The sequence below is a fragment of the Dermacentor albipictus genome, chromosome 1 (assembly GCF_038994185.2).
Source record: "Dermacentor albipictus isolate Rhodes 1998 colony chromosome 1, USDA_Dalb.pri_finalv2, whole genome shotgun sequence".
NCBI classification, from domain to species: Eukaryota; Metazoa; Arthropoda; class Arachnida; order Ixodida; family Ixodidae; genus Dermacentor; species Dermacentor albipictus.
In genome coordinates, this window is record NC_091821.1 from 303,407,153 (window position 1) to 303,424,033 (window position 16,881).

The 16,881-nt window shown below is 48.7% G+C and overlaps 1 protein-coding gene and 1 long non-coding RNA gene across 5 annotated transcripts in view; one reads left to right on the forward strand and one right to left on the reverse strand.

Moving 5' to 3' along the window:
• LOC139054483 (uncharacterized) overlaps positions 1–16,881 on the reverse strand; it is a 37,709-nt gene that overhangs the window by 16,085 nt on the left and 4,743 nt on the right. The gene's annotated exons all lie outside the window — the stretch shown is intronic.
• Positions 13,059–16,881, forward strand: part of LOC139054481 (SH2 domain-containing adapter protein D) — a 75,109-nt gene continuing 71,286 nt past the window's right edge. For all 4 annotated transcript variants that reach the window (XM_070531513.1, XM_070531515.1, XM_070531510.1 and 1 more), the window contains exon 1: positions 13,059–13,400. Coding sequence is in view for 2 of the 4 variants with exons in the window: in XM_070531510.1 (XP_070387611.1) it covers positions 13,083–13,400 (318 nt within the window). In the remaining 2 variants the exon portion in view is untranslated. The remainder of the gene's footprint in view (positions 13,401–16,881) is intronic.

Sequence of the window (16,881 nt, forward strand, 5' to 3'; positions counted from 1 at the left end):
TGCCGATAACTATACCGCTATCTAAAAGGAGTGAAAAAGGCAGCATAATGCTGACCGATGAACAGCTGCCAAGTCTCAACATTGGTCTGGCGGCGCTTTAGGAATGTGTGAGGAGTGGTGGCGTGGGTGGGAAGGGGGGGGGTATGCCACATGATTTCGGGGGGGGGCCCAGGCCCCCCCGGCCCCCCCCCCCTGGGTACGTGCCTGCCCTGAAGTGAGATCACATGATGTGACGTCACGTGATAACGTCACACCGGCTGCAGATGGGGCCTCATATCGCGCCGTCGGACGTCGCCCGGCGGAGGCCTCCACGCTTCGGTTCGCGCCGTCGCGCGCGACGCGGCGGCGGCGCCACCGTCGCTGCATCACGTGATATGTGACGTCACGCCAGGGATGAAGCGGCGCGCGCCCGCCGTCGTGTCAGTCTCTGTGCCCACAACCGCGCCAGCGTCTTTGCGCCGGGCGTGTATGCGGTCAAGATGCCTCCAAACGCTAAGGATACGCTATCCACTGGGCTTAACCTTTATAAGCCTCCAATTTTTCTCTTTTGTTCTTTCTGGAGGTGACAACATAATAGGTTTTGTGACCGCATGCGGCAATGGAAGTGGCAAAAAAGAAAAGAAGAAGAAAAAAGAACATTGTGCTTTGGAGGCGACTGGGAGCTTGTCTGTGGTTTTGTCGACAGCGTCACTTTCATGTGCGCCGCGGTGCTTTGGTGGTATATGGTGGCCGAGTCAATGGAAAATAGCAACAGAATAGGCAGAGGGCCAACTCTAAAGTTTTTGTGGATGGCCCACACAGTCAAAACTTACACACTTATGGCTTGATGTACGGAATTGTTAATTCTGGGGCTTTTGCTATTATGACCCTTCATATTAACGAACAATTTTTTGTAGTCCCCTGAAGTTTATTATATTAAGATTTCACTGTAGCATCATTTTCAGTATTCCTGAATGGCACTTTGGTTTGCCACCTAGCACCCTGCTGCTGAAGTGACACTCAACGAAGTAAATTAAATTCACTCAAGGTGCCCTAGGTTTGCCCATCTGACCAGGATATTAAAGAGACACTAATCCCCGAATGCAGAGATCTAACTTGGATCGGGCTTGGACTTGACTTAACGAAGTCGGAGAGGCGGACTTCAAAACGCCCAAGTCGGCTTTCGCGTTTCATAGACGCTCAAGCTGACTTGCTTCGTCAAGACTGTGCTTCAATACAAAAGCAGGTTGCTCGTCTGTGTTCGAGGTAAACAATAAATTTATTAGCGCAAGGCACGTTGTACAGCAAAAAAAGTATGTATCTTTCCAAATTTGCACCATGCAGGGCATAAGTGCTGAAGTATAGTTTGCGTAAACTTATTCCATCTGGCTACGTCCGCCGCTGCGATGGGCAGTGTTGCTTGCGGAACGCGCGCGTTCCCGGCGGATTTAAGTGGTCTTCAAGTTTCGGTGTTTTGGCGCGCTTTTTGAGTTGCAGGTTTCACCATCTTTTCAAGTCGCCGCTACACTTTTAGGCGACAGTGCATTTGAGTGCAAATCAATTTTATCGTCTCATTTATTTTGGTTTCAGTTTATCTTTAACTCAGCGGTCTTGTTGCATGTTTGTTGCCGTAGAGAAGCGAACGAAATGGTTGGTTCGTATGGTGGTCTTTAAACGGCTTTTGTTCTCGATTGCCGCAAGGCGTTCATGCGCCGTCTGGGCCGGCAACCGGATACAAGAGGCCGAGACGAGGCATACGGTCGGTTTCTGAGGGAGCTCGCGCGTCCCTTTTCGCCTATAGGCATTCCAGCAGGAAGGCGACAGCCCGTGTTCTGCTCGGGCTACGTGACCCTTTGAAGAAAAAGCCAACCTGTTCGAACGCGCTAGGCCGGAGTCACAAACAAGAAAGAAACTGCAACATGTGCTGCGAACGAAGAGTACCGAGCGCCGTTGAGTCCCCTGCCCGGACCCGTATGGGTGACAACACCCGATAAAAAACAAAATAAATAAATAAAATGACACGTGCAAACGATTTGTCTGCTTCGCATGGAGGGTTTGTCGAGAACAACGAGAGGGAGAGTGCGGCACAGTCGTAGATATCGTAAACTGGCAGTGCATGTCGTCTGCTAGGAAAGTGTCGTCTGTTAGGAAAACAAGTTGTGGGGCTCGCGCGACGGCCGCGCGCCGCATTTGGTATGAAATTGCTGTTCTGTCAACAGGCTTTGACGCTGAAATGTCGCACTCACGTACGGTCTCCTCCCAAGAGAATGCACCGCAACGCAAGACGGCAGCCCGTTTTAAAGAAGACGAAAAGAGCCTGCCGACGACACTCCTGAACGACTACACGCATATTGTGGAATGCAAGAAAACTGATGTCGCGTCGTTGACCAAGAAGAATCAGACATGGAAAGAAATAGCAAAACATTAGAATGCTAACCACGGGATTACGCGGCGCGATCACCTGCAACTGAAAAAATGCTGGACCAACCTGAAGCAAAAGCGGAAAGAGGAAGCTGCGGAAGAAAAGGGAAAGCGCCACAAAACTGGTAAGCGCACATGTTCTGCATGACTGACTTATTTGGGCGACTTTTTATTATGTGTAGTCACAGGAGATGAGAAAACACGCTCGCAATCAATCTTTCCGCGACTGCGGGAAGCGCACCAGCATCGGGCGCGGGTGCTTCGCGATGAGCAGAGTCACCTTTCCAACTGCGCGGCACACTGTTGACTGAGGAATGTGGACCGGACCTCCGGTGACTGAAACGTGCCAGCGCCGTAAAATATCACAGCCATCAGCAACTGCAGCATGGGAGGCACACAGTCGGTCCTCTGTTGTCCCCGCTTACCCGGATAGGCAACATAGCGAGAAGTCGCACGGCGTTCTTCGTGAATCCGAGGAATTGTTCGTCGTCGTACAGCTCCATCGGATTCCCTCGGTCATGTAGGGTGGGTCGCGGAATTTTCGGCAAGGGCTGCACCTCTGAAAATGCTGTATCCATGGCGTAGCAAGCAAACTCGAAAGCAGCTAACCTCCGCGCGACGTCCGTTCGGGAGGCTGCCATGTTGGAATAACACACGAAGTAAGTTTCAAGCTAGCCCGGGAGCAGACTTCAAACTTGAGCGGACTTCGACGCAGCCAAGTCGTTCGCAAGTCGTCCGCAAGATCAAGCACGATTTACGACGCGCGGCGAAGCTGTCTTGAGACTGCCAGAAGTCAAGTTCGAGCCAAGTTAGGTCTCTGCATTCCGGGGTTATTGTAGAGTGCTTCTAACTTATATTTGACTGTGACTGCTTCTGACTTAATTTTATTTTCATGACCTTACTCTGGCTATGACACGTTTCATCTGCTGTATACTTTGGAGTTGTTTTATTTTGTTTGAACTGCTGCATATTTTCAGTCAATTTTTTTTATCTTCTGTATTTATATGTCATTACTGTATACCAAGGACTTGGCATTTGTGTGCTAGTATTCCTTTTTTTGTTTTGTTAATTGTGGCTCAAGATGGTGGCAATATGTAATTAAAAATAAACATGGGTTACTTGAGTTCGATCATTGTTTTTGCTTGAAAAGCTATGGCAACATGGAACCATTGGAAAAGTGATTTCGGTGCATGACTGAAAAGTATGATTTATTCCAAACACTATATTCAATCCGAAACACATTGTTTCGGATTGAATGTTAATCATTCCTGTTTGAACCGTTAGCCTCTAGAAGAACATTAAAGCGGTATAACCATTACCTTTATGGTGGGCAACATTTAATCTTGGGGTAACAACTGTTGGTTTAGTGGAAGTACTTGAAAGGAAGAACATTTCTCCAGAGAAGGGCGAACAGATAGTCTCTGGGCTAACTTAACCAGCCCAACCATTGGTCCTCCCTGGCTTAAAAGTTGTTCGTAAAGTTAGTCCCTGTGGACTAACCTAAACAGACTAATCGTTGAACCTCTAGGGACTAATTGGGAGGGACTAAAAATTGTTCCTGCAGTTACTCTCTGTGGACTAACCTAAGGGGACTAACCGTTTATCCTCTAGGGACTAACTGGGATGGACTAAAAGTTGCTCTTGCAGTTGCTCCCTGTGGACTAACTTTAACAGACTAACCGTTGATCCTCTAGGGACTAACTGGGAGGGACTAAACGTTGCCCTCACTTTTAGGGTGCGATCTTGTACGCGTTCCAAAATAGAACGGAGGCGGTCCGTTCCACCGAGCCGCACACGCTTGGTCAGTTTGAACGGTGTCGAACGCCATGACGTCAATTGTGAAGTGATATCTGCTGTCAATCATTCCGTGTTGTCTGCTATCGGACGAACGCAACGGAACGGACCGCCAATTTCGCGACGGAAAGAACGGACCGCCTCCGTTCGAGTTTGGAACGCGTACAAGATCGCACCCTTAGTCTGCAGTAGTTGCTGCCCCAGTTAGGCCGCCGCATTTGCTCTCGCAGTTAGTCCAAAATTGGTTCAAAATCTGTGGCAGGTCATTTAGTCCCCCAAGAGACTAACAGCCATACCCGTTTTAGTCCTTTTTGGCTTAGAGAGTATGGACTGAACATGTTTTATTAGAAACTGACGTATACAGGGTTTCCCACGTAATTTGTGCCAATATTAAAAAACAAGCCGCAGTTTCGCCCGAAAGGCGAAGCATGGATTGCGATAGCAAATTAGTGGACAGCTATATGAAGTAAGGAAAGTAAAGAAACCACGGACGACAATGAATCTTCACAGAAAAAAGAGGTCGTAGTGATGCCGTATTTGCATGGCTTGTCTCGTAAGAGGGTGACCACTAGGAATGGCGCCACACTAGTGTTTTCGGCGCCGAACAAACTGGTTAGGTTGTGCAAAAGCATCACAGGAGAGAAGAAAGATGCGACTAGTGGCTGTGGAAAAAAGCACACCACTTTTTTTCACAAAGACTGTGCATCTTCGGTTGTGTACCGCATACCTCTCTCATGCGGACTGTCCTATATCTACCAGACAGGTCGTTGCATTAATGACCGCATGCGTGGGCATCGCTATTTGCTACCTACAGGTACAGCAGGGAACTTGCCATTGCATTGCAAAAAGCACGAATGCCGACCAGTTTTTGAGAATATATCGATAGTGGGGAGAGAGCGCAGTAAACTGGAAAGAGAAATTAGCGAAGCGTTCCGCATAAAAAAGTTGGGCGCGCATACATGTGTGAGTGAACCTTCGGTTCATATCAATGATAAAGAACTTCAATTTCTAAATGTATCATGTTAATCCACGTGTTGTTGGCTTTGTCATGAATGGGTGTGACTTCGCTTTTGTGTACGTGTATAACTTTTGTTGATAATTGACTACAAATTTCCTTGTTATTGTTCTTGGTTGTATACGCATGCGTGGTGGAGATTTGTGGAATGTTTTCACAATAAACTTCAGCTGTAAGTCCAGCGTTGTCCTGTCCGTTTCTACTTGTGCTCGCGTCCGTACTTGCTGAAAACCATTATACGTTCACCATGCACAAACTGACCCAGCAAACTACTCTACTTAGGAAAGTAGTTTTATCGGCCGTATGAACTCGTAAACAGCCATACTAACTAAATTAACAAGCACGCTGTCACGCACTGTTGTGCCATTCTACGAGCACCACGTGGCCACCACGAGGCGACCACGAGGCGACGAGAGTTCCCTTTCTCCGCGACGAATCAAGAATTCGACACGGGAGCGACTTCAAGGAGCGCCCAGCCATCTCCGCGGGGCCCTGCCATCTCCGAGACGAATAAAGAATTCGACTCAGGCGAGATCATCACCCTGCCCCGCCTGGTTTCCGTCGACGAGAACTCGCCCAAACCGGTTCCTGCCGACGAGGAGTCGCCGAAGGGATTTAAGGGAGAACCGGCCCATTGTGAGGACAGAGAGTCGCTTGCCGCCGCCCAGTCGGTCTGATGCGCTCCTGCTGCTACCTGTACGCTAACATCCACTATCTGTAAATATCGTATAATTTTTTTCGTTTCTTCTTCGTCTACGGAATGAGTTCGTCTTTCACCCCGAAGTCACAACAGCGCGCACAAGCAAACATTAACACATCTCACCCGGTGACCGCATGAACTCGCTGTCGGAACGGTGTCGCGGGGAAACGCAGGAGCAGCAGCGAGCGACGTGACATTCGTGTTGTCTATCGCATCAACACAAAGAATACACAGCACGCCCAAAGCTACCAGCCGCCCCCAACCACGCAGATGGCTCTCGAGATACGGCCGCGCGGAGCATGTACCCCGGCTACGGAAGACGGCGCGCTTCCTCCCCGCTTTCGTTTCTTTCGCGCTGCCGAGATGGAGCCGCAATGGTCAACTCCCCTCGCACGCTTTCATTCGCCCTTATACGGAACCTCACGGCGACGGCAGAAATGCGCCTTCCATATAATTGCTATCGCAATGTCCGAGCACCACGTGGTTGGACAGAACCAAGGTAATGTCATTTGCCGTCGCTTGGAGCAAGTCGCACTATATTAACGCGATAGCGTTAAGGAGCTCGTGTCGCAGAAAAGCCGGTGTCGTCGGCGTCGGGTGTCGGCGTCGGTGTCGGCGTTTGCGACGTTGACCGTGAGCGATAAATCACGGCAGGCGCTTCATAAATAAAAAGCAACTTCCAAGATTGGCCCGGTGGGAATCTAACCAGGGTCTCCGGAGTGTGAGACGGAGACGCTACCACTCAGCCACGAGTTCGATGCTTCCAAGCGGTGCAAACGCGCCTCTAGTGAATGCGGTGTTGCCTTCGAAACGAGCCGTGGAAAGTTATACTGCGGTGTATATCGGTAATTATGAACATGTAACGTACAGAAGTCACAATTACACGAGTTGCGAAGTGCGTTTCCGCTGCATTTCTTCTGCGCTTTCCGCACACGCAGAGCCATCTTGCGGCAAACACAGAAGACCCCCTCCTCTCAATGTACGGCGCTGCCCCGACAGGAGGCGCGCCGCGCGCGCATTGGGACCGCTGCCAGGCGCGTCGCGGGACTCCCTCTCCCCTGACGACGCTTCGCCGTGCTCCCGGTTTAGATTACTATCTATCTCTCTGCCCGTGCCGATCACGACGTTTGGCTGGCGTAGATCGTTTCCCCTCCGAGACACCGAGTTCTTTGGTTCGTTTCGTTCGCTCAGGCGCACGTTTCGTTGCCGCGCCGAACGCTGCGTTGCTCGACGCTCACCGCGTGATAGGTGGGCGCTAAGTCCGATGCGGGGCGCATCGTAAGTGATCGCTGTGCCGTAGCGCATTGTCTTACAGCGTTCCCGTCGACCCCTTGGCGGGTCGACGGGAACGCTGTCGCGTCCCACTCTTGAAGGCGAAGCTTAAGCGTCCTCCAATTTTTTTTTCTCAATCGGAAAATTGTAGGTCATCATCAAAAATTTCCGATCACTCTTTCTGCTATGCTGTACGTGCCTGTACTTGAATGCTCGGGAGGAAATGGGTGGGTGTGCTCCCTACAAGCTACGTGGCACAAATCACGTGGGACGTCCCCTGTATAAAGAGCCCAATACACGCGTATGCCAAACGACTAGGTTGTCAGCATGCGGACGAAGAAAAGATCACGAGACCAAAAATATCTGCCACTGCAATAAGCAGGCTTCAGGAAATCAATTTCATAATAGTTTATGAAATCATAATTTCATAAAAACAATACACGGAAGACAGGTTATACTTTTCTGCCTCTTCCCCTGCTCTGCGGTATTCCTACACGTATGCTTACTCATACGGAGCATTATGTGGCATACTCTTCCCAAAAGTTACAGGTTCTCTTACCATCTCTCTTAAGAGGTGAATGGCGAAAGCTCACTCTTCCTCCTCTTATCATTCGCCTTTTCTCTTTGCCTCTTCTCTTTCTCTTCTTTCGTTTACTCTTTCATTATTCTCGTTTCTATTTTCGTTCTTTCGTTCTCTTTTCTTTTTCACATCCCTCTCATCAATGCTGCCAAATTCTGCGGCATCCGCGTAGGCGTAAAGTATTTATCTAAGAAAATGGACGCTTGAAAGCCTAAGTTTATTTAGTTAGACTAATTGTGCGATAAACTACGGCAGAATATGCAACTCGTTTAAACAAATAGGGAAGCAAAATAATGGAAACCAGTAGCGATTTACACTATCCATTAACACACAAATTATTGTTGAATATTCCATAATTTACTTGATGCCACTTCATGTCAATGCTCGAAGAACTTTCTTAAAATTTATTTCATTTCTTTTTCTGCAAGTGATCAGCCACAAGGGCAGTCCCAAGCGGCATATCATTGACTTGCGCAGAAAGTCTGAAGTGCTTCACTTGCGGTACACATCTCGCCCGTCTCTGTGCTTTTCCGGACTTCTCACTGCACTTGTGGGGTCCCCTCCATCGCGGAGATGGATGTACAACACCCCGAGGACCCTCCCGTTCACCACCCGCGGACATCGGTTCGATCGAAGCGAGGAAATACGTCGAGTGATAGCGAGGACACAGAGCTGTACTCTGCATCAGGTGGCGAGTCCTCGGAAGACAGCTTCCGGCTTGTCCAGTACCGCAAGGCCAAACGAAGAATTCTCAACGCATCTTCGGCATCCAGCTCGAACACCGTGAAAACAGCGCCTCAACGATGGCCTCACTCCATCCTGTTTGTGCCGCGGAACGCTATATACTGACAACCTGCGCGTCCTCAACAGGCAAGCACTCTCCGTGTAAACACCGTGCCGAACGAGATCAAGGATGTCAGGATAAACACTAGGCGAAACGTCCTGACAATCGATGTGATGAACCCGAGCGCGCTGAACATACTACACCATTTAACGCAGCTGGGAAACATCAAGGACCCCTCCATCGTGCCATCGAATGGGGCCACAATAACAGGAGTCATCTATTACACTGACAACGAAATTCCTAATGCAGACCTCCCAATTCTCATAAAACCAGCAAGCGAAAAGAACGTCATTGTGCATGTTGGTCGCCTCGGCAACACACGTTGTGCGAGGTTAACGTTCAAAGGCGACTGCCTTCCACCCTACGTGAAGGTCGGCCACTTTCGCCACCAGGTTCAACCATTTATTCCAAGACCAATGCAATGCTTCAATTGTCAGAAGATTGGCCATGTGAAGGGTGTCTGCAGAAATTCCGCCGTGTGCCCACGATGCGCCGTACCTCACTCAGAAGACAACTGCAGCGCAGACACGTTGAAGTGTCCGAACTGTTAGGGTGATCACTGCGCCTTTCCAAAGAATGTCCCCAGATTAAGAAAGAGATCACCATTCTTAAACAAATAGTGAGCGACAGCTCTACCCACAAATAGGCCGCTGTGAAAGTGCGGCGAAGACGGGAGAAAACTGCCAGATCTCTCTGTACAAAGGAATGGCTGCCACTTTCGCGACCGAGCCGCAGAAGAACAGTGCAGCAAGGTGCTGTATCCGAGGAGTGGCGGAAAACAGATGGGCAAGTGATAGCTCTTATTAGGCCTTTAATGAATGCCATTCGCGTGTTGCTAAACCTTATGCACGCACCGCCTGCCAGAAGTGCGCTACAAGTAATGGACGCTCTGAGTCCGGTGCTGGCAACCCTTGAGTAGCTCATGGCTCCCCAACCACCGTCTTTTAGGGATGAGGTCCGACAAACAGCTATTTTTTAGTGGAATGCCCGCGGACTCAGAGCGCGCATTTCGGATTTCCGTCGCTTCGTGTATGCCAATACGCTTCCCATTATCACCATTTGCGAGCCGAACTAACACGATCAAACTTTCTGGCTATGAATCGTTTATGTCTGCAACTGTTGGTGAAAACAGTAAGGTTTTGGTGTTTATTCTTCGAGAACTCACCTACATTCATAAGCCTGTACCACCTTATGACGACAATCAATATATATGCCTAAACGTAAGGAAAAAGAATTTGACCTTTACTTTTGTGGACGCCTATCTATCTCCGCCAAGTCGATTTGATCACAAAAGACTACGAGACATCCTTTCCTCAACTCCCTATCCCTGGGTCATTATTGCAGATTTCAACGTTCGTCATACACTCTGGGGAAATCCGAAGATCAACGCGAGAGGCAGAGCTTTGGTATATTTCGCCTCCAGTATGAACTTTGGCTGCTGAATGATGGAAGTCGTACGTTTCTACGTCTCTCCACACAAAAGAGCTGTCTTGACTTGGCTTTCGTCTCACGAAGCCTTGTCAGACGTGCAGGGTGGTTTGCGGACATAGAGACGCATGGAAGCGACCATATCCCCATGTACGTCAAGATCAGGGATTGTCCCGTTCCAAAATACGGGATACGACCCAAAGAGTGGACTGGCCTAAATTTCAGTGTCTCATGGAAAAACACTGCGACGCCAATCCAGCTTAGGACTTGGAAGAGGCAATCAACGAGGTGCAAGACACTATGCGTACTCTCACATGCTCTTCGAAACTGGCGGGATTTGATGTGGAACTAGAACGGCTTCGAGCAATCCGACGACATGCTGAACGAAGATACCGACGTACGAAGACAATGGACAATTTACGGACCGCCAGACGCACGTAAAAGAAGATCCAGCGCCGGTTAGACAAGCTCGAATCGCAACGGGCGACTGCCTTCTGTGAGTCGCTAGATCCATGCAAGCCTTTATCGCAACTATGGAGAACGGTGCGTGGTCTCCGGACACTCCCTGTACGGCGATTCCCATTCAAGGCTTTTGCCCTCTTTCAAAATAGATCGGAGATTGACGTGGCAGAGGATTTCTGCGCCAGATTATCCGGCCAACTCACAGCTACCAACATTCCATCGCCTTCGAGTAGTTGTCCGCCACCACTTGATCACCGCATGGATCTATTATTCTCTATCCACGAACTTAAGGCAGCATTAGCTTTGTGTAGCCGCACATCAGCGCCAGGACCTGGCGGAATTTCCTACAGAGCTCCGTGTCACCTGGGGGAACGAGCGAGAGGTGTTCTCCTTGAGTAGTACAATGAATCTTGGAGAGATGGCACGCTACCAACAAGCTGTAAGACAAGTCGCCTTGTTCCACTGCTAAAGCCTGGCAAGTCGCCGTTGGAACTCTCATATCGCCCGATCGCTTTGGCAAGCTGTGTGGGCAAAGTAATAGAGAGGATGGTCCTAGGACGCCTGGAGTGGTACTTGGAGTACCACAACACCTACCCGGATGCCATGGCGAGCAACATGAGAAATGCCGTAAGCGTCTCTGCGCTTCTTTATTCCTCGACGTCAAAGGGGCGTATGACAACATTACGCATGAAGCCATCCTCTCTGCTGTCGCAGAGGTAGGCGTGGGTGGTCGGATGTTTCAATGGATACGGAGCTATCTCTCCATGCGACCCTTTTTTGTAAGCACCGAAGAAGGCCATACTTCTGTACATTATAGCTACCGCGGCGTCCCCCAGGGCGGTGTACTTAGCCCTGTGTTATTTAACCTAACCCTAATTGCTCTCCTTGAGCACGTGCCAACCACAGTCAGGCTATCAATGTACGCGGATGACATCTGCATATGGACGTCTGCAGTAACACGCCTACAGTTGCGAGCGAGAATTCAGAGAGCCGCCACCCAAACTGCTAAGTACCTCCGTAGTCGAGCCTGGAAATTTCCTCCGAGAAATGCGCACTAGTGCCATTTACGCGCAAACCCATGACAAACTACAGCGTAATGATAAATGGCCAAATAATGCGACGGGTTCGATCGCACAGGTTTCTTCTAGGTGTCATAATCGACAGGGACTGGTCATGGAGCCCTCACGTATCATACGTGAAAAAACGGTTGATAGGCATCTGCCACCTGTTCAAGTTTTTCACTGGCAAGACCTGGGGAATGTCGACAAGTGCCATGTTACAACTGTGCAGGGTGCTTTTTCTAGGCTTTCTGCGATACAGCTTACCAACAATAACCAACACAGGCAAAACGAATCTACTCACAATACAACGTCTTCAGGCTCAAGCGCTCCGGATGTGTCTACCTCAGAGGGCTTCAACAGTGGCTATACGATAGCAATCGCTAGAGACCACTTTGTGAAGATCGACATTGAAGTGCTCAGGACCCATATAAGGCATCTAGCCAGGACTCCTCGTCACAACTTAGCCTCTGTACCAGCGGACATACCACGCACATCTTTCAGCCAAACGATAACCGCATATGATGAATCATTGCCAGCTTGTTTCACTCCGGCTGCGAGACCTTCGATTCCTCCATGGTGCCTCGCTCAGCCCAAAATCAACCTCACAATACCTGGCATCGCGAAAAAGGCTGATCTATCATCACCAGCCCTTAAACAGCTCACGCTACTATTTTTGTACGAGAACTACCGTGACTCTACGCATATTTACACTGATGGATATGTCCTGCCAAACAGCTCCGCTGCGGCAATGGTCATGCCAGCGAAAGTTACAACAATCAAATTTAAGACGACTCACGTGACAACATCGACGGCAGCAGAGCTCGCAGCGCTCTTTACTGCCCTTCATTACATTGGAGATGAACCGCCACACAAGTGGACGGTATTCTGCGATTCGAAGGTGGCACTACAGTCTCTACTGTCACCTTAATGACGCGGACCGCACGAGCAACTAATATTTCATATTACAGAGACGTTACACCATATAAGTGATGCAGGCCATGAAATAACCTTCCAGTGGCTTCTAAGTCACTGCGGGATTATCGGCAATGAACGGGCCGATCAAGCTGCCCGCTCAGCCCATACTGAGGAGCACCATGCCCCAATTCCACTTTCTATAACTGACGCAGCATAGAAGCTCCGTCTGCTTGCTCGGCAGTGCAATGCGTCGCATTGGCATGAGCCACATTTAATAAATTCGCGACTGTACTCCTTTGATCCCACATTAAGTCTTCGAGCGCCATCACAGCTTCGCCGTGGAGACGCCACGCTTTTATATCGACTGTGGTAGGGCGTTGCCTTTACCAAAGCCTGTGCATTCCGCATAGGGATGATCGACACCGCAACCTGTGACCACTGCGGCCACGAAGAATCGATTGACCATGTTTTGTGCACCTGCCCGCAGTACAGTCCACAGAGGGCATGCCTTCGCCACAAACTTGACCAGCTCAGAGGGCTTGACCAGCTCAGAAACTTGACCAGCTCAGAGGGCTGACCAGCGGGGGCATGCCGCTGCGACGAACGAGGTCATGAAACCGCTCCTTTTTGCGCAGGCTTTCCTGCTATGCACCCTTGCGCCGCTACATTCCGGTTTCGGCCTCATCGATCCCGCCACCGCTGGTCAACCCGATGACGCTGCTACACAGCCTCCTGTGGATAGCGACCGAGCAGCAGAAGACTGGCTGAATCCTCCGCATCCAGCTACAGTCGATTTCTTCGCCTGGCAACCACGCAGTACTGCCACCTCAGCAGCTTTGCCTTGCCTACAAATACCGCTTCCGTTCTGGGGCCATTCGGGGCATGCCGCTGCGACGAACGAGGTCATGAAACCGCTCCTTTTTGCGCAGGTTAGTTACCTCCCTCTCGATAGTTGCCTCCGAACCAGTAGTCCTTTTTTGGTCGCAGTGTCGTGCCCCTCTGACCTGCTTGATTGTTACCGCAGATTGTTGTGTTTTTCATGTTATTTTTGCCTCAATGTCAATTTGGTATCGCTCTTGCTTGTCATGTCAGGGGATGTGGAACTGAATCCCGGCCCTTCTAACGGTGACGAACTTGTATCCCTTGTTTCAATTTCACACACACTGTCCCGCCTGGAGCGGTCCCAAACCACTGTTCTCGCAGAACTTTCGCTAATCCGCGCTGCCCAAACTAATATAGAAGGTCTGGTCGGCCGCCTGTCTTCGCGTGTCGACGCACTGGAAAAAGTTGTCGAGAATAATCAATCGAACGACTCGTCTTCTTGCGCATTGAAAACAAGTATTGAGAAATTCTCGGCGGAAATCAAAGCTCTTACCAACAAATGTGATGACGCCGAGAATCGCCTTCGCCGGTCAAATTTGATTTTTTTCGGAATAAAGGATAATAAAGGCGAAACCTGGGCAGAGTCCGAGACCCAGATTATTTCCTTTTGTTCAGAGAAACTTGGCATTAACCTAAATCCTGACGACATTGAGCGAGCGCACCGGCTGGGGCGATTCCAGGCAGACAAAAAGCGCCCTATAGTTGTGAAATTCGGGCATTTCAAAGTTAAATCAAACATTCTATCAGCGGGACCTAAGCTTAAAGATACGTCTTATGCAATTCGTGATGATTATTCAACACGCGTGCAAACAGCCCGAAAAATGCTTTTCAATTACGCCCGAGAAAGGAGCACTAACTTTAAGATTCGATTCGATAAGCTCACCATGAACGGCAGACATTTCATATACAATTCCGAAACGAATTCTGTCCAGGAAGTGCAATTATAGCAACCGTCACCCGCTTACTTGTCGCCGCCACGCCCCCGACCGCAGCCACCCTGCGGGAGATACTTCGCACCGACTTGTCATAATTTGGCGGTTCTTCTAGCCAATATTCGCAGCTATTTGCCGAAGAAAGACGCTGTTGAAGCCTTCCTAAATGATAGCAGTACAGATATAGCAATATTTACTGAGTCCTGGCTGACTTCTGATATCTCGAATGATGAGTTGCTACACGGTGTGCGATCTTTCACGGTGTACAGGTGCGACAGAGTGGGGCGGAGGGGTGGCGGTGTGCTTGTTTTCGTGAGGTCGAGTGTGCCCTCTTTCTGTGTCTTACCAATCAGTAATCATGAAATTGTTGCTCTGAAATTAACACTGCCTTCCAGTACAATCATTTTAATTGCATGCTATCGTGCCCCGGACGCCGACATTTCATTTGTTAACCATTTGTATTCAATTCTACTGGACCTTCAGGCCCGCTATCCCCGCGCGAGGTGCTTACTTTGTGGCGATTTCAACTTCCCTGACATTAACTGGCTCGACTTATCGGCGCACAGTGGCCAATCGAAAGAGTTTATTAATTTAGTTCTTACCTTTAATCTTACACAAATAGTTGACACGCCAACCCGCCAAAACAATACTCTTGACCTTGTTCTTGCTTCGAACCCTGAATCCATTCAGTCATTATCATGCATTCCCGGTTTCAGCGATCATTGCTCCTTATTATTCAAACTGTCCGTACCCATCCCTACTCGTCAACCATCAGTCAAATATATACGAGACTATAAGAAGGCTGACATTCAGAATATTATCATCGAGCTGGACAAGTTTTTTCATTACTTCCGCATGTCCTCCACTTCCAGAACAGTAAATGAAAATTGGCTGCTTTTTAAACAAAAATTGTTATCACTCGTTGACCGATATGTACCTCTTGTTTGCATTCGAGGCGATGCCAGCAGACCCTGGTTTTCTAATGCCCTCAGAAAACTGTCAAATAAAAAGAAACGACTCTTCCGAGCAGCGAAACATTCGGCCAGCGCTTTGCGTTGGGAAAAGTATTTCTGTTGTCTTCGCGATTACACAAAACTTTTGCGATGCTCAAAAAGAAAATTTTATCATCTGGATCTACAGGACATTATTCGCTCCAATCCAAAAAAATTCTGGAAAATTTTAACTCCCGCCATTACGTCATCGCATAACATCTCATTGGTTAGCAATAACGGTTCTGAAGTTCCACCAGACAAACGCAGTGATGTAATGAATTCTTACTTTTCCTCAGTTTTTACTAATGAACCAACCTTAAGTATCCTTCCCCTATCTAAGTTTCCGTTTTCACAGATGCCGCCCGTTATCATCACTACACATGGTATCATAAAACTTATTGAAAGGCTCAAAGTTTCCAGCGCCCCTGGACCGGATAATATATCGTCTAAGATACTGAAATGCACCAAGGACATATCAAGCCAGTTTCTGCAAATAATATTCGTTCAATCGATTGCTACCGGCTCACTTCCAGACGACTGGAAGCTGAGCAAAGTAGTACCGGTTTTTAAAGCAGGTAACCGCTCTGATCCTTCTAACTACCGACCGATTTCACTAACATGCATTGCTTGCAAACTACTGGAACATATAATATATTCACAAGTTGCATCTCACCTTGATTCCAACAGCTTCTTTTTTCCAAACCAGCACGGCTTCAGACCCGGTTACTCTTGCGAAACCCAACTTTTCCATTTCACAACCGATCTTCATCTAAATTTAGATTCCTCATTTCAGACGGACGTTATATATCTCGACTTCTCGAAAGCTTTCGATCGTGTACCCCATGAGCGCCTTTTAGCCAAACTTTCATGCTTGTGTCTTGATCCGCTGATATTAACATGGATCCGTTGTTTTCTATCCGGTCGTTGTCAATTCACTGTCATCGATAATGTTCATTCGCCCACAACTGAAGTTCTTTCTGGTGTCCCGCAGGGCTCGGTGCTCGGCCCACTTTTGTTTTTAATCTTCATAAATGATCTTCCTTCCAGCATTTCGTCGAGGATTCGTCTTTTCGCAGATGACTGCGTCTTGTACCGCCGCATAACCACATCCAACGATCAGTTATTGCTTCAAAATGACTTGTACAGAATTGAAGACTGGTGTTCGACATGGCTAATGAAGCTGAATGTATCAAAGTGTAAATACATGCAGGTAACACGCAAGCGCACTAACCTCAGCTACGCATATTCGTTGTACTCAACCACCCTTTCTCAAATTGAATCTTACCGTTATCTTGGAATTCACATCACCAGCAAACTCACCTGGTCCGAGCACATCACGAAGATTGCAGCTGATGCATCGAAATCACTTGGGTTTATCAGACGGCACCTCAGCTTCTCCCCTCCCTCTATTCGCAGTCTAGCTTACAAAACTTTCGTCCGAACCAAACTAGAATTTGGCTCCCCAATTTGGAATCCACATCAGGCTTACCTAATCGATAGCCTAGAAGCCATTCAAAACCGTGCAGCCCGATATATTTCATCCGATTACGACACTCACTCCAGCGTTACCAATATAAAATTATCGCTTGACATCGAGCCTCTGA